This window comes from Rhinolophus sinicus, linkage group LG03 (assembly GCF_036562045.2).
Source record: "Rhinolophus sinicus isolate RSC01 linkage group LG03, ASM3656204v1, whole genome shotgun sequence".
In the NCBI taxonomy this organism is placed as follows: Eukaryota; Metazoa; Chordata; class Mammalia; order Chiroptera; family Rhinolophidae; genus Rhinolophus; species Rhinolophus sinicus.
The window spans coordinates 101,492,521-101,513,620 of NC_133753.1; the positions used below are offsets into that span (position 1 = coordinate 101,492,521).

The window sequence follows — 21,100 nt, forward strand, 5'->3', positions numbered from 1 at the left end:
TCCTCTGAAGTGTTTGCCTGGGAGGAAGCATTAAATCCACATAAGCTGCATTAGTAGCGGGCTTCCTGGCCTTGCAACATATGGGTTTCCCTGGGGCCGGTCAGGAGATGGGGGCACCCTCAAAGTACAATTAGGGCTAGCAATCAAGGCTCAGGGCAGCTCTGGGGCTGGTGCTGGACAGAGCAAGGCCAGGCTGGGTCCCACGTGTAAATGCTCCTCTTTTAAAACCAGCACCATCACCACTCAGATGGAAAAGCCAGGCCGCATTTATTCACCTCAAAAGAGGGGGCACCTCCCTCCCTCTTTTGGGGAGGTGCCCTCCACGGGCTGGGGATGGGGGACGCTGCGTGCTGGGAGCTGCTGTCAGGCTAGTGGCAGGTAAGAGTGGGGGGTCAGCAGTGGACAGAGCACAGAGGGCAAGTCAATGAGCCTGTTGCTCCATCTAGAAAACGGTGTCTGCTGTACGGATTGGAAGGCACGCAGTAGGCCCTCAAATGGGAGCGTGATTGGCCATCCCTCTGGCTTGGCTGAGGTGGGGTATGGAGCCCTGACCTCCAGAGACCCCGTTGAATGGTGGCTGCTCTTTACAATAGGTCACGAGGCCGGAACCCGCCGACCAACAGCGCCCGGCTGGTCTGTGAATAGGAGTGCGCATGCGCGGGGCCGTGAGGCTACAGCGGCGGTGCACTGGCGCCCTCTTGTGACTGCAATGGGTACTACCGCCCTTGTGGGCAGATGGACACTGGCGGAATGAAGCCTATACTCCCCCGCCCCCGGTGCTGGGTCGTCGTGGACCCCAGTGAACCCATTGGGGTGGTTGTCTGAGGGAGTGTGAGCCTGAGGGTAGGTGACAATCTGAGGATGTGACAGCCTCCCAACAGTAACAGGTCACATCTGAACAAGTGATCATCTGATATCGAGAGCAGTTAGTGAGCTCCCCACGATCTGCCTGAGACCCCACGTCTAACAGTGTGCGTGGCAGCAGATGCTCAACGAATGTTTGTGGAGTGCGATGAGGGGATAAGTGTGTGAGCCATCTGTGTGTGCAAGGGGGTGGAAGTGGTGGCTGAATCAGTGGCCGGAGGGTCCTAATGTTTCTTCACTCTGTCTGACCCTCCAGCCACCCTCAGGAGAGGCCAGTGCCTCTGAAGGCTTCCCTGCAGCCCCAGCCACTGGCAAGTGGGACAGAGGGACAGAGGGAGGCTCAGGCCTCATACATCGCATGATGGGCCCATCTCAGCTCCCTTCACCGTGCAGAGCAAGGCCCCCTGCAGGCCTCTTCCTGGGGCTTGGAAGCTTTGGTCAGGGTGGTCTCTTCACCCATTACCTCCAGCCTCACTCGCAAGAGGGCAGATGGAAGAGAGGTAGGGATGGAGGTGGGACTGGATGCCCAGCCTGACCACGGTTCTCCCCCAAACTCCCTTGCAGGCAACTGCAGTTGCCTGGAGAGAGCAGGGAATGGGAAAGCCAGTCAGGGCTGCTCGTGGTGGGATTTCAGGCAGAGGGGAGTGTGATGGGGGCGGGGCTAGGAAGGAGCACTCTGCCCTCAACGCTCCCAACTCCCGGAGCACTTCCCTAGCCCCAGCCACATGGGCCAGGCTAGGGGCTGAAGCTGGGGAGGGGGTCCAGGCCAGGCTCACAGCCCACAGGCAGGGTGGCGGCCTCACTGGGCGGGATGTGGTGAGTCATGTAACGCTTGCCCATGAAGGAGCCAATCCGCAGCTGCTCTGGGACCTCCTCAGGCCACCACAGGCTGGAGCTAGACAAGAAGAGCAGGCTTTATCAGGGCTCCGCCCCACTCCCAGGTCCCTCCTCCTGCAGCCTCTGATGGCCCTTTCCTCCCCTCTAGAACCAGCTGGAGACCTGCCTCCTCCAGGTGGCCATCCTGACTACCGGGTGTCAGTTCACTGAGATGACAGAGCTCACTGGAGAGAAAACAAGGCCCAGGAGGACAAGGGCCCAGGCAAAGGACACACTGAGGGACAGGCAGAGCGAGGTGGCTCTATGAACCTGTGGTCAGAGGAGCTGCTGGACCACCTCCCCGACCTCCCAGGGGAGAGACACTCAGAGTGGAAATTCCCTGAACAGCCCTCCCAGGGACACCTCCCAGCTCAAAACCTCAGGGTCAGGGAGGCGGTGCAGGTGCTGGGCTCAGGGAGCGGGAAGGGGCTGCAGGTGGGGAAAGGGCTCTCGGGTGTCACCACTCACAAGCGCACAGTGGAGGCTGCCAGGAAGGCCAAGAGCAGGAGGCCAGCCAGAGAAGAGAGGATGGAGGTGATGACGATCATGTCACCACTTCGCCGCCCTGGCCACGTGTCGATGGAGCCTGGGGACTTCCCTGCACGCACAGCAGCTGCTCAGAGGCTGCTCCTGGACCCATGCTCAGACCCAAGACCTGGCTACCTCCTGTCCCCACGCAGCCTCCTGAGCCCAACCTACCGTCCATCTCAGACGGGCATCTGTGCCCTGCCAGGCTGGACACCCCATGGCTCCAGCCTCTGCTCTGTACTCACTGTGTTCTAGGTTGTTCCCACCAATGCGTCCACCCATAGCACGCAGATTGGTGGCTGACCACGTGGCTGCCCTGGTCCCTGACACCTGGCATTCAAGGACTTTGGCCACTAAGCCCCTACCCCCACCCCTGGCTTCTGCAGCCCATCTCCCAGGCGTCCCCCACACCCCACACCGCACACTCTGGCCTTCACACATGCAATTTCCTCAGCCTGGTGAGTCATGCTGGCTTCTTGGGGCCCTGCTGAGGGAAGCCTCCCAGAACCTGTGGCCCTGACTGACCCTCCTTCTTGCCCTGGCCCTTCTCCACCCTGCAGTGCTGGGCCCAGGGCTGGCTCCCTGTAGGAGGGGAAGGCGGTTTCTGCCCAAGTCTGACTGGGCTGGGGCCTGGGCACCCAAGGGTGGGCAAACATGTGGGGATGGCCAGAGCCGGTGCCTGTAGGGGGTGAGCTGGACTTGAACCACTGCTACCAGGTCCCCAGTCCCATGACAGCAGGGGGAGGGGCCGGCTGAGCATGACCATTGGGCAGGAGGTGTCAAGCAGACTGGAGCCAGACCAAGCCTACCCAGTGTTACCTTGGTGGAGTGTGATGGGATCAGACCACCTGGTCTGGGCCTGGGGTGAGCCCCTGGCATCCATCAGGAGGAACTTCACCCTGGGGAGCAGAGGAGGGGTGAGCCTCAGAGCCTCAACTGTCCTGGGCAGGCTGCCTACTGCAGCCAGACCCCAGACAGCTGGTCTGGGCCACGCTGCGGGCTTTTCCTGGGTATAGGGGAGGGTGGGGAGGGTGGGGCCCATCAGGACCAGCCATGGCCTGGCCCTCCTCTGAGAACCTGAGGCCTCTCTGGCCATGATGACCTCCACCAGCAGCCCCAATCCACCTGCACCATTACTCTCCAGGTACCCTATCAGGTTAGGGGCCCCAGTTACTAAATATAACACCCAGGTGCCTCAGGGTAGCTCAGCGGGGTGCATGAACTGGGGGCCAGGGGCGTCTCGCAGGAGAACTGCTGGCCCAGTGGAGTCTCTGAGGCCATGGGAGGCCCCTCATGAGGGGCGAGCACCCCGAGTGAAGGCCTAAGGAAGGTGGAGTGTGTTCAGGCTGCACGCAGAGCCCAGGTTCACAGGGAGGCGGCAGGCTGGCACCGAGGGCACCAAGGCCTGGTGGAGCAGCTCACTTGTGTTTTGGCAGGGGCTACAGAGCTCTGGAAATTTTCTGAGCACTGAGGGACCCAGACAGGCTGGCAGTGAGGGAAGCTGGCTCTGGTGGCTGCTAGGGGTGGAGCCAAGCTAGGGAATGGGCTGGGCGAGGGGGAAGGGGACCTGGCAGGGCTGGGTGAAAGGGCAGAGGGAGGCGGTGGCCATGCTGGTTCTCCCAGCTGGACTTAGTCTCCCTGAGGACAGCTGGCCTCATCCTGTGGCCCCAGAGCCCTGCTCTGGACACCTGCTTTCGCACCCGGTCTCCACCCTGCCCTCCACAAGCCACTTAGCACTCTATGCCTCAGTTCCTTCGCCTGTAAAAGTGGGCGGTCATCTTCTCTCCTACTTTCCCACCTCCTACCCACTGACTGGGTCTGCGCTCAGCCGTGGGCTTGGTTTCCCACTAGATCTATCCCTGGGAGGGAGAGTGGGCCCCTGACTACAGCCCTGCAGACCCATCCCACCCCCACCATCTCTGTGGTGTGACCTCTTCCTCCTGGGACCCCGGAAAGACAGCATTCTGCTTGACCCCAGATGTAATCAGTGCTGCTCCCCAACCCCAGAGGAAAAAACCAAGGCTTGCAAAGGGGAAGGGCCTGCTTCAGCCGACAGCCAGGATGGGGCGTGGGAAAGGCTAGGGCAGGCAACCCTGGTTCCTGAAACCCCTTCTCTCCTAGCACAGCCCCTGTCCCAGGCTCCAAGCGGGGTGACCCACCTGTAAGGTCCAGGGCCTGGGAGGGGGGCGTTGCAGTAGGATGGCTGGTGGAGGTCGGGCAGGCAGTGGGGGTCGTTGCCCACCCTCAGCACGTGGATGCCGCTGCCACCCACAAAGTCCTCACAGGGCAGCTGGTCCGGGGACAGGGGCAGTGCCATGTAGTGGCCATCGGTCAGCAGCCGTGGGGAGGCTGGGATCTCAGCCAGTGTCTGTGGGTTCTGGAAGTCCCCGGAGGCTGCAGGGGGGAGGGACAGACAGATGGGGCTGGCAGGCGGGTGAAGCCAGGCCTTCCTTGCCACAGTCCCTGGCTGCGCCCAAGGCCTCCAGCCCTGCTCGGTCCTCTATGCCTCAGTGGTCAGAGGGCCCCTACAGACACAAAGCAGGTTTTTTCACCCTGTCAAAGTACCCTCTCGCTAAAGCCCAACTGTCACTCCACAGCCAGTGTCGAAGGTCACAGGGAGGGTCTCCCAGACCCTGGAGCTCTCAGCCACACGGCTAACCCCCAGCCCACACCTGCACCGTGACACACCGTTGCTGAAGGCCACCACCAGCCAGAGGGTATCGGTAGCATTTGCACGCCCGTCCAGCACACAGCGAGGCTGCTCCAGGGAGAACGTGGTGGCCGTGACCTTCCCTTCCAGGTCCCCGGCTGTTATCTGCGGCGTGTAGGGGATCAGCTCTGTGGCCATGGAGATAGGCGTGAGGGTCCTGAGGCCCATTGCCCCCGGGTCACCTCTCCCAATGGGAGGGGTAGGGTCCAATCACTCCAGCCGGTGCCCCAGCCCCTTGGCTCTGGTCAGGTGCATCCAGGTGGACCCCTACTCACCCAAGTTCATGCAGGGCTGGGGCCAGACCAGCGTCACCACGAGGAGCAGCAGCCGCAGGCGAGGCTGCCTCTGGGGGAGCCCCATGTCCACTGCCTTCTGCAACATCCACAGCCTGAGGCTGGTCTGGCGGCCTTCTGCAGCACCCCTTCCCCCAACGCCTATGGCCTGGAGAGCTGGTTAGTCAGGCTGCCAGGCTGGCCCACGGCTGGAAAGACCTGAAAATGTGAATGCACCCCAACCCCTCCCCCCAGCCCAGCCCACCACAGGGGGGGCGGGGCAGGGCTGAGGGAGAGGCCACTGGACACCTAGATTGCTGGCCAAGCCACTTCAGAGATCCATGTCTGAATTTAGGCCCCACCCAGCCTCCAAGCCCTGGGGAGGATGGCCAATCTGTAGAAACATGGGCTCACGGCCACATGCCTGAGATTCCTGCACCCCAGGCACCAGGAGACTCTCTCTGGTCTGCCGACCCCACCCAGGAGCAAGCCTGGGGCAGCTCCCACCTGCCTGGCTCCAGCCCCATCACCGCACCCCTGGCCCTGCCCAGTCCCCGTCCTTCCTCAGTTCCCTATTCCAAAGGAAGAGCTTCAAGATCCGTAGAGCCCTTGACAGATGACCAGCCCCTCACTTAATTACACCCTTGGGTTCTCACTATATGCATTTTTTACTGAGATATAATTCACATCTCATAAAATTCATCCTTTTAAAGTATACAGTTCACTGGTTTTCAGTATATTCACAAGGTTGTGCAATCATCACAATTCCAGAAACTTTTCATCACCCCAAGAAGAAACACAGTGCCCATGAAAACAGTCACTCCCCTCCCGCCTCCCCCTGGAACCACTCAGCTACTTTCTCTCTGTGTGGATTTGCCTGTTCTGGACACTTCACATAAATGGAAGCACACAGCATGTGGTCTTTCCTGTCTGGTTTCTCCCACTTGGCACGTTTTTCACGTTCATCCATGTTGTAGCGGGTATGGGTGCTTCCTTTTTAAGGCGGAATACAAGTCCATAGTATGTGTGTACCTTCTGTTTATCCATTCATCAGCTGATGGGTATTTGGGGTTTTCTACTTTTTGGCTTATAACTAATGTTGCTGTGACCATTCACGGACAAATTTTTGTGAGGACACGTTTTCAGTTCTTGGCTATGAAGCGGGGTGGAATTGCTTAGTCATGGGGTAGCTCCTTTTTGAGAACTGCCCAACCGTCCCCCAAAGCAGCTGCCGTGCACATCCCCACTGGCAGATGCGGCTCCCATCTCTCCATATCCTCATTTGTTAGTTTCCTTTTTTTTTTTAGTAATAACCATCCTAATGGGTCTGAAGTGGTATCACTTTGTGGTTTTGATCTGCGTTTCCCTGATGACAGTGAGCATTTTTCAAGTGCTTGTCAGCCATCTGTGTATCTTCTTCGGAGAAAAGGCCTTTGCTCTTTTAAAAAATAGGGTATTTGCCTTTGTATTGTGGAGTTCCTTGTACAGTCTGGATGCTGGACCCTTACCGGGTAGACGAGTGGCCGCCATTGTCTCCCATTCTGATTCTCACCGACTTTAATGGTGGGAGCCTAGACGGCAGCAGCACCAACTCCCAGTAGCGAGTCTCACCGTGGAACCAAACAGGTTGGGGGGTCTGGCCAGGCCCCCCACCCCCAGGACCAGCTCCTCTAGGAGGCTCAGAGGACACAGAGCCCAGGGCCCACAATACTTTTAGGGGTCCCAAAAACATCTTAAATTTCTTTTAAAACTAAAAGTGAAACAAATGAACTTCTAAATGGGAAAAAATGCTCTATTATATATTCATCTTTATACCAACACATCGTAAAACAGAATTTAATGTTTTTCTCATGGAGAAAGGGGTTTGCAAAGGTGAAAGTGCCCCGGGCCCACTCAAAACACGGTTCTGTGTCCCTGTGGCCCCAGGCCACGAGCACGGCCCCCAGGCAGACAGCAAGTGTGGGAGTATTTGATCCTCCTTCTAAGAAGGTCCAGAAGAATTAGAACTTTGAGTGTGGCGTCAGCCCAATTCTGGCCTGGATTCCAGCTCTAGCACTAGCCTGGGACCTTGGGCCAGTTACTATGCCCTTGAACCTGAGTTTCCTCCCAGGTAGAATGGAGACAGCAGCAGGTCCCCCCTCATGTGAGCAGTGCTCCCCAGAACCTGCGGAAGTAATGGGATGATGGGCTGAGTGGCTGGACTGCACACCGAAAGGAGGGCTGGTCTGGGGGACGGGGGAAGCGGCAAGGTCAGTGCCACGGGCTCTCTGGCCCTCACCATAGCCTGTTTCTTCATTTATGGAATGGGATTGAATGGGCAGCCTATGAGGTCCCTTCCCGTTTGGATACAGCAAGACGTGTGTGCTGGCGTGCACACACACACGCACGCACACACACACACACACACACACCCCACCCCAACCACCGCTGACAAACACAGCAGGGCATGCTGACTTTGGCTATCGGGCATTTATTGCAAACAGAACATCTGAGGTATGAGAAGCTGACCCAGACCCATGCCTGTCCCTGGCTGGCGGGGGGGGGGGTTCTCTCCCCACCCCATGCTAGGCCCCCAGCACTGGAGGCCCAAGGCAGCCAGCCAAGGACAAAGGGCCCCCATGCAACTGAGGTAGCTGCATCTTAAGCCCCCACAGTGACAACTCCCCAGGCTTGCCCAATTCCCACGGAGACCCAGGCCTGGAGGGGAGGAGGAAGGGGGAAAGGCAGACAGGAGAAGCCCTAGCTTCCATGGAGCACCCCGTGCCCCCAACAAACATTCCAGCCTCTGAGGAGAGGCAGCTCCCTGACTGCACAGCCTAGGGGCAGCCCGCCAGCAGGGTGGGCGGCTGGCTGCCAGGCGGGCGGGTCACTGCGGCTGCAGGCAATCCTCAGTCACCCCCTGGGCGGCCAGCTCGGCCAGCACGTTCTGCAAGTAGTTGGGGTCCGGGTAGCCGTGGCCTGTCACGTTGCGGTCCATCTCTGTCTTGTGGTGGATCTCATTCCACACCACCGTGTCGGTCTCGCCCGTGGTGCTAGACGTCCCCACTGTGAAGATAAGTCGCCTCTTCCAGGCCACCTTCAGCAGCTCCAGGACCTACCCCAGGAGACAGAGGAGAGAGGGAGGGAAGGGGGTGACCAAGTGCTGGCTGTGCCTTCCGTTTCTCACCCTGGGGCAGGGGTGTCCAGGCGACTGGGTGGGGGCATCCTCTGCCCCACCCCCAGCCCTTGATTTGCCCCCGTGATGAGAACAAGGAGGGCAGCACCAACCACCCACCAGTGTCAGCTGGGGGCTGCGCAGTGCGTACGCTAGGCCCTTGGTCCATTCCCCAGGTCCCATTAACCACTGGCAGGGCCCCTGGGAGCTGGGACCTTCCCCTCGGCATTGCAATCTGCTGTCTCCTAAGTGATGTCATCCATAATCCCATGGCGTGAAGCCCCATCTGTGGGGTCCCTGGCGTCGAGCTCCAGCCCTGACCCCCCTGGAGCTCCCACTGCTGCTCTGCAGTCCAGCAGGCCCTCACAGTGCGCACCTCCAGACGCCAGTCTCGGTCCCACCCGTCGGCCGGCCCTCCCCTCAGTGCTGCCTTGTACTCAGTCCCAACTCGGACCTATCCTGATTTTTCCCGACTTCCAAGTCCACCTTGGCTAAGCTCCTTCTCTCCCTTCTCATCAAATCCAGGCGTCCCTGCTCTGTCCCACGGCTGCTGCTCTCCACGCCCGGCCACCTGGAGTCCGTCCTCTCACACCACCAGAGGAAGCTTCCTCAAACCTCGAGTCTGCAGCTTACTCCCCGCTGACACCCCTCACCTCACGGCTTAGAATAAAGCCCCGTTCCTGTGGCTGACCTGGAGGGCACCCCGACCCACCTCCACTGCCCCCCTGCCCTACCTGGCTCTCCCTCAGGCTCTTCACATTGTCCAAGCCTGTTCCCACCTCAAAGCTGTCACACTAGCTGCTGTCTGCCTGGAACTGTCTCCCACAAACAAGGAAAGTCCCCACTCGGGTCTCAGTGCAGAGGCACAACCTGGCTACCAGGCGCTAGGAGAGATGGCCTGTCCTCCCCCCGAGAGCCCTTGGGAAGTCCCGGTCCTCTCTCCCTGTACTCCTGGCACCTTGAGGATGCCCAAACCATAGCAAGGTCCCCTGGAAGGAGTGGCCCACATGTCAGCCAGCCTGGCTCAAGGTCCCCTCCTCCTGTTGCAGTAAGGTGAGCAGAAGCAGAGGCGAGTGTGGACAGCAGGCCTCCCGCTGCCGGGCTGGGCCAGGCCCTCCCGACCCCACCCACCTTGCACTGGCAGGTGGGCACAGGCCTGGAAGCAGGAGGGCCCATCCCCAAGGGTGGTGGTGGGCCTTTACCTTGCGGCCCTGGGCATTGTCTGGAAGATAGCACTGGCGGGGAAATCCTCTGGCGGTGAATGGCTTCCCGGGGTTGGGGTGCTCAGGGCCCTGCAGGAGAAACACAGAGCAGGAGTGGGGTGCTGAGAGGTGCACAGGACACCTCTCAGCCTTGCCCCTTCACCCTCCTGGCCAGTGCTATTCCTGCACTCAAGTGATCAAATAAATTGCTGACTCAAATCCTGCCCCTCAAAGACCCGACGTGAGCATGACCTCCCACCCACAACCACCTTCCCTGAACGCGTGCCATTCCGCCTGGCAGCAGACGCTCCTGCTGACTTTCTCTATTTCCCTGATGAGACTGAAACCCCTCAGAAGCGGGCACGGAGGTTCCTACTTCTTCAGCGGCCCTCCGGGCAACGGGCTCTCTGGACTGGATGGCAAGGGCTGCCAGCCTTCAGGATACCCTCAGTCCAGCACACAGGACCTTTTACTCCTCACTCTAAAGTGGCTGGAGCAGGGCTCAGAGACAATGGCAGCAGCCTGGGCAGGAAGGCAGGGGCTGCAATGGTGCAGAGCCCACACAGTGACATGCCATGTACAGCTCCAAGTTCCCCTCCCGCCCTTGGCTCCAACCCTCTCTGGAACATTGTTAAATTTCACTCTGAGCCAAGGAGAAAATAGTAGAGGGAAGAGCACGTGATTAAACAAAACTCATCTACAGTGGACGGGCTCCTAGTCCCCACTGCCCTGGGTTCTAAGACCAACCGTCACCCAAGGAAGGAGGCCTGAGGGGCCAGTGCTTCTGCTGGGGTCTCCCTGGGACCCCAGGACCTTGCGCTAGGGTTCCTGACATCCAGATCCGGCCCCTCCTAACCCAGGCCTGACGTGGCCACTGAGCCAGTCTCTCGTCTCACTGCTGGCACCTCCCCGCCCCATGCTCTGCCCCGGGAGGGTTCCTGCCTGTGGGCTCCCCAGAACACTCAGCACGAGGGTTCCTCCTACTTATACATTTGGTCTCCTGTCCCATACAAGTGCAGCTAAGATGTCTCCGCCTCCAGGAAGCCCTCCTTATCTCAGGAAAGGGCTGAGGGCCATCTCTTTGCTTCCACAGCCCTAAGAACTTGCTGCAAACCCCAGCGCTAGGACCTCCTGGTTCCTGGGACCCTGAACTCGGCAACCCAGGCATCCTCACAGTGACCAGGGGGCAGGCTGCTGGGAAAGGGACCGATTCCAGAAAGATCCGAGGAGGCCCCCTTACCTGGATGCCGTGAGGAATGTTGTAAACTATGAGTATCGTCCCACAGTCCTCGTGGCCGGGGAGGGCCACCTGGAACCGGAACACCTCCATCTTCCCCCGGGGCTGGGTCCCTGTTTTCTCTCCATAGATGGTTTTGCAGGAAGGACACTGCAAACTTCCGTCCTGAGTAAGGCAGAATGCCACACACTGAGCCGGCAGCCCTGACACAGCACCAAGGCACAGCCACCCGCTGTCTAGATGGAAGGAGGCCCGCAGGCGGATGGGGACAGGTCAGCTGCTGTCACACACGGGTTCTGGGCACATGGCCTGATTCCCAGGCAGCCTGGATTGCAACAGCTTCCTTGGAAATGTAAGTTTTGCACCAGAAACTCATTATACAATTTTCATTAAAGGGGTGAGTACCAGGAGACTGGCATCAGGTAGGAAAATTAGATTTATAAATAAAAGTCCCACAGTCGATACACATTTAAAATCAAGCAGGAAACCGTGTGACTGATCAACTGTTGGTGCTGGCACCCTGGCTGGCACAGGATGCACTGGGATACTGCAGAGAGGCCAGCCAAGCCTGAAGGTCTGCCACGTGACTCAGTTCTCTGTCCTCCCAATCTCTCTCCATTTTGGCCCAACTCTACTGAAGGAAGCGCAGCCAGGCACCACCTGCCACCCCCAGTCCCCAGCCGCTGACCCCATCCTGCTGCAGGACAGGGGCTGCCTCCAAGCACGCCCCGGCTCCTTTCAGGGCAGCTCCTGTCACTTGCTCAGATGCAGTGTGACCAGACGGGTCACCCCTGGCCCCACCCCGGGGCAGCATGTGGGCACCTTGTTCCCATTGCAGTACATGGCCAGCAGGCAGAGCAGGTGGAAGGAATGGCTGCACTTGGTGAGGCAGCCCACGGCCACCGGCCCAATGGTCTTGCTGTCGGTCACGTCACTGTACCCAGACACCATGGACAGTTTCTCCATACAGATGATGCAGTCCTGGGAGGGGAGCAAACACAGGGCACCGTCATCAAGACAGACACGCACCCAGAGAGCCTCATCTTGTAGAAAAGCTCTGCATCTGATGAAATACGGAATTACAGCCGAAATCAGTCCAATCGCCATTTGTTCCTGGGAGCAGATGAGTCCCCGGGGTCTGTGCCCTCAGGGGGCTCCCCACAGTAGGAAGGAAGGCAGACAGGGCCCAGTGCCATAACAGAAGCACAGGCCAAGACGGTAGTGGGACAGCCAGACAGAGAGGACAGAACACAACAGGCCCTCCAATCTGCGTTTCCAGGAGAGAAGGGAACTTGTCAGGTGGACAAGTGTGGCACGGGCGCTCCGGGTAGAGGCAAGAGAATGCTGTGAAGCATGAAGCAGCGCAGAGTCTGGGAGGCGCGGGGGCACCTGCAGGGGTACATGAGACAAGACAGACAGAGGAGTAGGTCTGGAAGCTTCTGATGGCCGTGCTCAGGAGCTGGGCTTTGCCTTACACATCGAGGCCCCACTGAGGGGTTTTAAGCACGGGTACTACAGCAGTGTGTCGGCCACGCAGATGGCAGCTTAGAGCGGAGGAGAGTGGGGGCAAAGCAGCCCAATGGTGCCCAATGAACACAGGGCAAACCAAAGACTGACTGAGTGCTGCGAGTGGGCGCAGAGAGGGCTGGAGGGAGACACGAGGATGCCCTTCAGGTCTGTCTCAAGCTTTACCACCCAGATGTTTCTCACGTACCCGACTTGCGGGAGAAACAGGCCAGTGAAGAGTCCTCGGTCCTGAACTGGAACGACTGACATTTAACCCACCTCCTCCAGAGTCTCCAGGACTCTCCGTTCAAATAGGAGAAAAGTGACACTTGTAGTCCCCAAAATGTGGCCCAGCAGAGAGAGGTTCGGGTCCTACTAAAGCTGTCACGGGGGCTGGCAGGCCCTGTAAATGACGGGAACCCTCAGCTACTCTCCCAGCAGCCAGAGGGGCAGCACTGCTGCCTGGACCAGGCCACTTCCCTTCTACATAGGCGTCAGCCCTCGGGGGTGGGGCAGGCTCTCCCCTCCCTCATCTCCAGGACCTCTGGCCCCCAGGATGGCACAGGGCTACACCGAGGCCTGTGCAAGAGGAGCTTAGCTCAGGAGCACAATTGTGTGTGGCAAAGCTAAAATCAGAACCCAAGTCTCAGAAGCCACAGCCGCCTCACCTTGCAAAGGCCTGCCTCCTGCGGGAGGCCGGGACATTACACCCAAATGCCCAGAGCATGGCGCTGGCACCCAGAGCACCTGGGGAAGTGCCCTTCCAGCTGGGACAGGATGGCATCCTGGTCATCTGGGGCTGCCTCTTGTTCCTAAACAAAACTAGAAGCAGCACGGCTGTCATGACACCTACCTCATCTGGGGCCGTTTTCAGCTCTTCAGTGTAGTTTCTGATCACCTGCTCTGGCTCTGGCTTCGAAGTTCCTCCTAGAAGAGAGGAGAACATCAGCAGTGCTGCAAGGAGCATGAACTGAGGACGCTGAAACCGGAGCGGAAGGAGGACCAGGGAGAGGTCCAAGCTGCCAGGAGGGTGTTAGAGGGGCTGAGACGGGAATGTGAGCATGCGAGAGGGGAGAGAAGTGAAGCCAGGGGGCAGAACGCTCTGCTTGGCTCAGCCCTACACAGGCCCACCCACCGGAGGCCCTGGAGCCCCGGAGGGGTGTAAGTGGGGCAGAGGCAGCAGCTGGTCACAGCCCTCTCCGATCCTGTGCATATTCGGTCAGGAAACTGGACCCAGGCTTTTCGGAGGACAAGCGGAAGTCAAATGGCAGCTTCTAGAACAAACTACTCTGGAGCATGTGCTGGCAGGGTTGTTTCACTCCACTCTCATTATGCTGGTAAGAACGTCTTGGTAAGAGAAGTTTTATGAGTTGAGCGTGTAGAGGACGCCTACCCCATGTGAGCCTGTGTGCACGCTGACTGGAGATGATGGCCACACTGATGCTGTCACGACAAGCTGCAAAGTCTGTTCGAGCCTGTCCCTAGACTATAGGGGCTCAGTGACATACCTACTCGGTTACAAAGCCAAGTGACTCTGGGCAGCAGCCAAGATGCAGCAGGAAGCGAGTACCTGGCTGCCCAGCTCCTCTCAAAATCTCCCATTCGTCTGTGTACACGTGCACCAACCCTGTACCAACAGACCCCACCCAAGGCCAAGACACTCCCCCAGCTAGTGAGAGAGAACTGGCACGGCTGGGGATTTGTCCAGACAGAGGCAGCGGCAGAATCAGAGAGAATGGCAGCAAAGCCTGTGCAAGAGTGAAAAGGAGGGGCCAGGGAGAGCAGCGCAGCCTGGGAGTGACCCTGCACGGCTCCTCATCCCGCCTCAAGGTCATTGGGGAGCTCCTGATCCCAGCTGGTTTGAACCCAAGGGGCCCCGGTTTGAACGAAGCTCACGGCCCTGTGGCTGCAAAGACGTACAAGCCTGAGGGTTCAAAGCCTAGCTCCCTCTAGACCACAGAGAGCCGGGTGACAGTTATGAGGGGAGCAGAGAGGACAGACAGGCAACGTTAGGTGGATTCTGGCTCTTGTGCTGGGACCAAATCACGTCACCTCTGAGTCTCAGTTACCTCGTCTAAAAAGTGAAGACCCAATACTGACAAAGCTGTGATAGCTGTAAAGGCATGAGCTGCTACTACCTGAAAGGCAGCTACCGGCAAAGGAACACCCCCCACACACACACCCACAAACACCCCCTCACACACCCACACACACAGGCGCTAGGACCCTGGCTTTCGCCACTGTGGTGAGAAAGCCACAGCGACCGGCGGCACTGGGAAGCCGTCCTGGCAGTGGGGACTCACACGGAGGAAGGAGCCTCTCAGGAAAGCCTGGTGGCCACAGGCCCAGCTGCAGATGAACCCAGGATCCCACCCCTGGGACCAGCCTCTGGCTCACCTCTGGGGAGGCAGGCGTGGCATGCCACTCCCCCACCACCTGCCTTCACCCAAGCCGCCTTTCTGAACTGAGGGCAGCTTCCACATTTCTCCAAGAAGGGGCCAGCCAGGTGACCAGCAATCCCAGAGGGTCTGTGTTCTTTCCAGGCAAACCCAAGTGCCTCAGGAAGCTGCGGCCTGCCCCAGCCCACAGACCTGTCCCCACCTCCAAGGCAGAGTAAGAGCTGGAACAGGATCAGGAGCGCAGAGCCCGCCTCGGTTGCTGGGGTGGGGCTGGGGCAGGGACCGGGCAAGTAAAGCCCTGCCTGTCCGGGCCTTTCTCCTCCCCTGGGGGCTGGAAGGCAGTGGACAGGATCGGAGCAGCCACCCTTACTACGTGCCAGGTGCTCCACGTGTGGACTTTCTGTTCCTCACAAGAAACCTGCTAAGTAGGAGGCACCTGCTCAAGAACGGAGACACTCGCTCGCGTGATATCACAAAGCTAGTGAGTGCTGGAGCCATGCCCCCTGCTCACCACACTGTCCTAAAGGTCACTGGGCTTGCAACATCTGTGCTTCTCTGGCCCCATGATGGAGCCAGAGCCACAGCTGGCTTTAGAAAAAGTTTACAACTTACTACCTACAGGCCCCTGCACACAAGTCTTGTTAAAACTCACAGAACCTTCTAGAACCACTTCTTCCCCAGCCGGGTGACAGGCAGGGCAGTGGTCATCGGGGGACCCCTCTGAGGTAGATCAGACAGGGCTGCGGGCCTTTCCTGAGACACACACTGGCCCCAGTGGAAGGGACAGTCGTCCCTTACCCTGAGCCAGGCCTCACCCCACACATGTGTTTGCAAAGCCAGAATCCTCAAGTACAGGCCCATCCCACTCCAACTGTGCCAGGGAGACAGGACCTGCACCTGGGGCTGCAGGGGGCCACCTCTGCTCTCGGGGGCAGGGAGAAGGACCGTGAAGCCTGTGCCCCCGCAGGCGGGGTGAAGGAAGAGGAGAAGGGCTGTGGGAATCAGAGAAGAGCAATCAACGCGAGAGAGTCAGAGGCAGCAAGACTCGGAGGCGGCTGAGCAGAGGCCAGAGAGCATTCGTGAGCAGGAACTACCTTTCATGGACATTTTCCTCAATCTCTTAACTGAGCTGTGACTTTTAGAGGCCAGACAGGAGGCGGGAGGGCTGGCGGGCTGGGGTGCGCGGCTAAGACACACAGGGAGTCCGATGGCTGACATCAGAACACTCGTCATGCCTACACGGGGTGTGAGATCAGACATGCAGAGGGGAGAAACGTTAGGAGTCATTCGGCACGTGACGTCCACAAACCCCGGCTGAGCCCAGGTGGCACTGTGAATGGCCATCAGGACCCACCGATCTCCCCGGGGAATCCAGCGGCTACAGGCTGCCAGGGCCTCCCCAGGCTGGCATGGCTAAGCTCCAGGCCAGGAACAGTGAGAAGCCAGGCTCACTGGAGCCCTGGCCCCAGGTTCCACAGGTGTCTGTACAAGCAACCGATCAGCCTGTGCCCAGAGTATGCAGGGGGGGCAAAGCTGTTTGCATCAGGAGAGGGCAGGATGCCACCCCAGGAAGCCTCCTGAGCAGTTCCGGATGGCGTCTCCCCATGCCAGGCACAGGGAAAGAGAGACGGGCGACATGAAAGTGTGCAGCCAAGCTATGGAAACGTGGATGGTCTCCAGAGCCCACAGGCCTCCCCGTGATCCTCCTGCACATGTGCTTCCTTGACTCTGGGTCACCCTGCCTCCACTGGGGTGCTCTTTGCTTTCCATGCCCTATCTGGCCTGTCTAGGTGGCTTCAGTGCCATTGCCGGGGAGGGCGAGCAGGAACGCTCCCCAACTGAGGTGTCCCCACGGCCCACGTGACTGCTCTTCTAGTACAGCAAAGGAAGACCACAGCTTCCTTCCTTCTCTGGTGCCCTCGGCAGGGCTGAGGCTTAAACAGCCCCTCTGCCCTGGGTGGAGCACGGTGGGTAGGCCCACAGCGGGTGGGCAGGGCATCAGGCAGCCCTGCTGAGATGGACGGTCCGGATGCCGGTAGGAGGCAGCCTCATTGCTCAGCCTGGCACTCCACACGAGCTGGCCCTCCTCGCACACTGCACTCTGCACTCCCCGCGGACCCAACACTTCCTGAACACAGCATGTCCTCCTGTTGGGGTCCCTATTCCTGTCACACTCTCAGCCTACCATGCTGCCCAAAGCACCACCTCCCCAGCCGCCCGTCCTCAGTCTGGCTCAAAAGCACCCCCTCCCCAGGGAAGGGAGCTCTGGGCTCCTCCTCGGGCACCTCCCTAAGGGTGGCTTTCCAGGTGCTCAGAATCTGGCTCTGGGGCAGGGCACCGTGGGCGGCTTGGGGTGGGCAGTGGAGCTCCTGGCCCTGCTGGGCTCCACTCCCCACCCAGGCCAGGCAGAGCGCACTGCCCACTACAGACACCATTCAGAGGGGTAAGAGGGCACCTGGCCTCGGGACCCACCAGACCAGCTGCAGTGGCCTCCACCGGAAGAACAAGGGCTCTCGACGTGGCCAACGTGCCCAGTCAGGGGCAGAAGCAGGGGCCAGTAGCAGCCTGGGCAGCGCAGCCCAGTCAGGTGGGGTGTATTGTGGTAGCCGCTAGAAGTGCCATCAGAAGACCAAGGCTGGACCCTGGGTGCCTGCTCGTCAGGTAATGCAAAGCCACCAGGGTCCCAAGGTTTGCTCCTGGGCTTAAATGTGGCGTCCCTTAGGAACTAAACATCGGGCAGACTGAATGACAAGCAGACACAGGGGGCAGAAAGATGGGAAGAACCATGGACCCCTGTACTGCCCACAGCCTCTTGCTCCAACATCAATTAGCTCCCTCCCTTCAACTAGACCTCTCCTCAAGCTCGTCTCAGCAGGCAGCCCCTCCCTGAGCACCCCATCTAAGAGGGCACGTTCCCCTCCAGCTCGGTCTCCTTTATTCTGCTCAGTGTTCTTACCACCTGAGGACTCGCTCGTCTGTTTCTGTGACTGTCTCCCCTACAGTGAGCACCGAGGGCAGGGCCAGGTCACAGAAGTGCTGGGGAACAGTCACCCTGGGACCACCACCACCAGCCTCCCAGAGGCATAAACAATGCTCCTGCCCTTTCCGATGCAGGACCCATTCCCCTGAATTCAAGTCTCAGACACAGGTCTCCAGCTAGAAGCCTACAGAGGGCCAGCCTACCTTCTTATGACACAGCGGGAAAATCACCCCCCAGAAACAGTGTCCAGTGGACAGGATGGTGGGAGGACACCAAGAGTGGACCATCACATCTTCCGCAACAGCTCAGGACAGCCCCCCAAACTCCTAACATCCCCAAATAACGAACAGCTCAAACAGCCACAGCTTTTCCTCCACTCCTGAGAGGACTCCCACCTGCTGTCAGAGCCCCTGAAGGTTGCAGTGCTCATACACAGCAGATGTGCAAACACCCTCCTCTGACACCAAGGGTCAGCCTTGCATCCAGTGACCAGGGCTCAGGTTCGAGCTCCTCCTCCTCCGGCTCGGGCCTTGCCAAGCAGGTTCAAGGCCAGCACCATGCCTCCTGGGCGCTCCGATCTCAGGCAGGTTGCAGCGGCACAAGAAGCACATTCCTCCTCCCTCACAGGGTGGCAACCTGGCCCCAGCATCAGGGTCCCATTCCACCCCAACCCCCAAAAGAAGGCCAAGCCATGCAGCAGCCAGTGAAGCTGTCACCTGAGGCACTCCTGTCCTGACCTGGAGGTGGCTCCTCTGTGGCCCAGCACAGAGGGGGCCACAGTCCACCCAACAGCACGACCACTTGTTTATAAACTACCTGCAAAACCCTGTGCCCAAATCCCCACCTCACTGCAGCCGTGCCCGAACCCATATTCCCAAATCCATAAACAGCCCAGGCTGAAAGAACATTCTCCAGAACCTGCTTCTCAGGGGCCAGCACAGGAGCTCTTGTTCCCTGGAGCCCTAGACAATGGCCTCACCAGCAGGTACAAGCCAGAGCCTTGCAACCAGGGGAGGCGGCACCTGGTCACGGGCTCCCAGGGGGACCAAGTTCTTGAAACTTGGCAGTCTATTTCCCCAATGAGTAAAATGGAGGTTAAAATACCCACTTACCTCCAGGATTGCTCTGAGAGCCAAGGTGTTGGGGGATAGTGAGGACAGTTCTAGGTACTCTCACCGTAGCAGCTCTGCTGCAAGCATTTTTGCCACAAACACTTCACTGCATAACTATAATAATTGGCCATAAGGCAATTTTGCCACAAAAAAGACAAAATCATGACAAACAAAAGAGGGACATTAAAAATGAAAACAAGGGCCAGCCCGGTGGCTCAGGTGGTTAGAGCTCCATGCTCCTAACTCCAAAGGCTGCTGGTTCGATTCCCACATGGGCCAGTGGGCTCTCAACCACAAGGCTGCCAGTTTAATTCCTCGAGTCCCCCAAGGGATGCAACTAGCAACGGCAACTGCCCCCTGCAACTAGCAACAGCAACTGGACCTGGAGCTGAGCTGCACCCTCCACAACTAAGACGGAAAGGACAACAACTTGAAGCTGAACAGCACCCTCCACAACTAAGATTGAAAGGACAACAATTTGACTTGGAAAAAAGGCCTGGAAGTACACACTGTTCCCCAATAAAGTCCTGTTCCCTTCCCCAATAAAATCTTTAAAAAAAAAAAAAAAAAGAAAGAAAACAAAATTAAAAAGACTTTATTGTGAAACATAAAAATTTGAATACCTTCATGGCAATACTGCGCAAATACCTGATTTTATTTTGTGGACTGTACTTAAGCACATGTCTTCGTTCTATGGGAAATGGGGGTCAACATTTTTCTTTCCTCCCAATGTGGTGTGTTTCAAAATAACCAGCTAACTCGTGGGGCAAAGCATCATCATCTGGAAGAAATGCTATTTTAACCACCACTATTATTTAACTATTTTCTCCACTACTTCGTTAATGGAGAAATGAAACCAAACAGACCAAAAAATAAACAAACAAAAAAAACCCCCTGTTAATCGGTTATTTTATTCTTTTTATGGCAAAACTACCTTATGGCCAATTAGTTATGCGGCATAAATGTCTGCAGCAAAGATGCTACGGCGAAAATACTGGACACAATTGAGGACAATCTGGGACGCAGCCTGGAGAGGGTCCTTGGCCTCAAGAGGAGAAGAGAGGGAGCGAGGGCTCCTCAATACCCAGACCACTTCGAGAAGTTATTATAACATACATGTTAGAGCCTTAGCGACTACAGAACGGAATGGAGCTGGGCCATGTGCAGGCCGGGCCTGTTCACCTACAACCTTTCTGCAAGACTACTACCATATTTCCCCGAAAATAAGACTGGGTGTTATATGAATCTTTGCTCCAAAAGACGCATTAGGGCTTCTTTTCAGGGGATGTCTTATTTTTTCACGTACAACAATCTACATTTATTCATGTACAACAATCTACATTTATTCAAATACAGTCATGTCATTTTCCTCTGGAACATCGTCATAACTCTCCAAACCCCGAATTCCGGCTTAAATTTCTCACGATTCCATTTCCTATAGAACCATTGGCCCCAATCTCTCATGCCCAGCAACAGAGCGCTCCTTAAATGAGCCCTTCTTGTCCATGTAGCCTGCTCGTAATGCACTGGCAACACAGCTGTCAGTGATTTTACCCCATGAAGTCTTCACCCAAGTCACGACCTCTTGCAGGCTAGGCTTCACAAAGTTTCCACACTGATTTCTCTCCATTCTATTTTCAATGCAGTCATTGATTTCCATGTGCAAATGGTCCTTGAATGGCTTGTTTATTGCAATATCAAGAGTCTGGAGATAGGCAGTCATTCCTGCGGGAATCATTATTTGATCTATTCTTCTCTCTGCAAGGAAGTTCTTCATGTCTTTAGCGCAGGTAGTGTTGGCTGAATCCCAGACTAGCAGACCTCTTTGGCCACCTTGCAAAACAAGTGGCAGCATTAAATAGACGCACTTCCTTATAACTGCTTGTGTGCACAGGCTTTTTTGGTTTCAAGAACATTAATGCCTGAAACACGTTCAACCTTATCTTTCTTGCCCTTAGTGATGATTAGAGGCGGGGTTTTCTTTCCACCCATAAGAATTGCCAAAATACAGGTACACATGCACTTTCGTAACCAGTGGAGGGAATGTAGATTGACGAGGCACCCCTCTGATCAACTGTCGTTGATGATCCTTGGGCCATAAACACTGCAGTTTCATCTATAGCAATCATGTTGGAGAGTTGGTATTGAGAAAAGTCGATGCCATCAACAAAGGACTTGAATGCAAGTGCACGTTTAATAACTTCAGTATCTTCCAGCTTTCACAGTGTTGTCGATCTTAGAGACAGTTCATATCGCTGAA

At 57.5% G+C, this 21,100-nt stretch overlaps 2 protein-coding genes across 8 annotated transcripts in view; both read right to left on the reverse strand.

Annotated features, from left to right (window-relative positions):
• Positions 1–243: 243 nt before the first annotated feature.
• Positions 244–5,484, reverse strand: UPK3B (uroplakin 3B). 2 transcript variants are annotated; one of them, XM_019752678.2, is made up of 6 exons: positions 5,254–5,461; positions 4,957–5,106; positions 4,428–4,662; positions 3,088–3,167; positions 2,209–2,338; positions 244–1,759 (listed from the first exon to the last, which is right to left on the reverse strand). In XM_019752678.2, exons 1-6 carry the CDS (start codon positions 5,357–5,359, stop codon positions 1,600–1,602), a joined length of 861 nt encoding a protein of 286 aa, XP_019608237.1. In that variant the 5' UTR covers positions 5,360–5,461; the 3' UTR covers positions 244–1,599. The 2 variants fall into 2 exon arrangements, with proteins under 2 accessions (XP_019608237.1, XP_074184507.1); XM_074328406.1 differs by lacking the exon at positions 4,957–5,106 and having other exon boundaries at positions 1,466–1,759; positions 5,254–5,484.
• Positions 5,485–7,700: 2,216 nt separating this feature from the next.
• Positions 7,701–21,100, reverse strand: part of DTX2 (deltex E3 ubiquitin ligase 2) — a 36,833-nt gene continuing 23,433 nt past the window's right edge. For 4 of the 6 annotated variants that reach the window (XM_019752764.2, XM_019752767.2, XM_019752768.2 and 1 more), the window contains 6 exons: positions 15,843–15,983; positions 13,203–13,276; positions 11,666–11,824; positions 10,847–11,008; positions 9,607–9,696; positions 7,701–8,344 (listed from right to left, as the gene is read on the reverse strand). In XM_019752764.2, coding sequence (XP_019608323.2) covers positions 8,117–8,344; positions 9,607–9,696; positions 10,847–11,008; positions 11,666–11,824; positions 13,203–13,276; positions 15,843–15,983 — 854 coding nt within the window. In that variant the 3' untranslated portion in view covers positions 7,701–8,116. The remainder of the gene's footprint in view (positions 8,345–9,606; positions 9,697–10,846; positions 11,009–11,665; positions 11,825–13,202; positions 13,277–15,842; positions 15,984–21,100) is intronic. The other 2 variants (XM_019752766.2, XM_074328404.1) reach the window with 1 other exon arrangement.

What these genes read in the sequence shown, in the direction of transcription:
- UPK3B (XM_019752678.2), bottom strand. Translation starts at nt 5,359, where the DNA reads ATGTTGCAGAAGGCAGTGGACATGGGGCTCCCCCAGAGGCAGCCTCGC. An exon ending in GGTGGTGGCCTTCAGCAACG is followed by an intron (nt 4,663 to 4,956) that starts GTGTGTCACGGT and finishes TCCCCCCTGCAG; the next exon opens with CCTCCGGGGACTTCCAGAAC. An exon ending in TCCCATCACACTCCACCAAG is followed by an intron (nt 2,339 to 3,087) that starts GTAACACTGGGT and finishes CTGTGCGTGCAG; the next exon opens with GGAAGTCCCCAGGCTCCATC.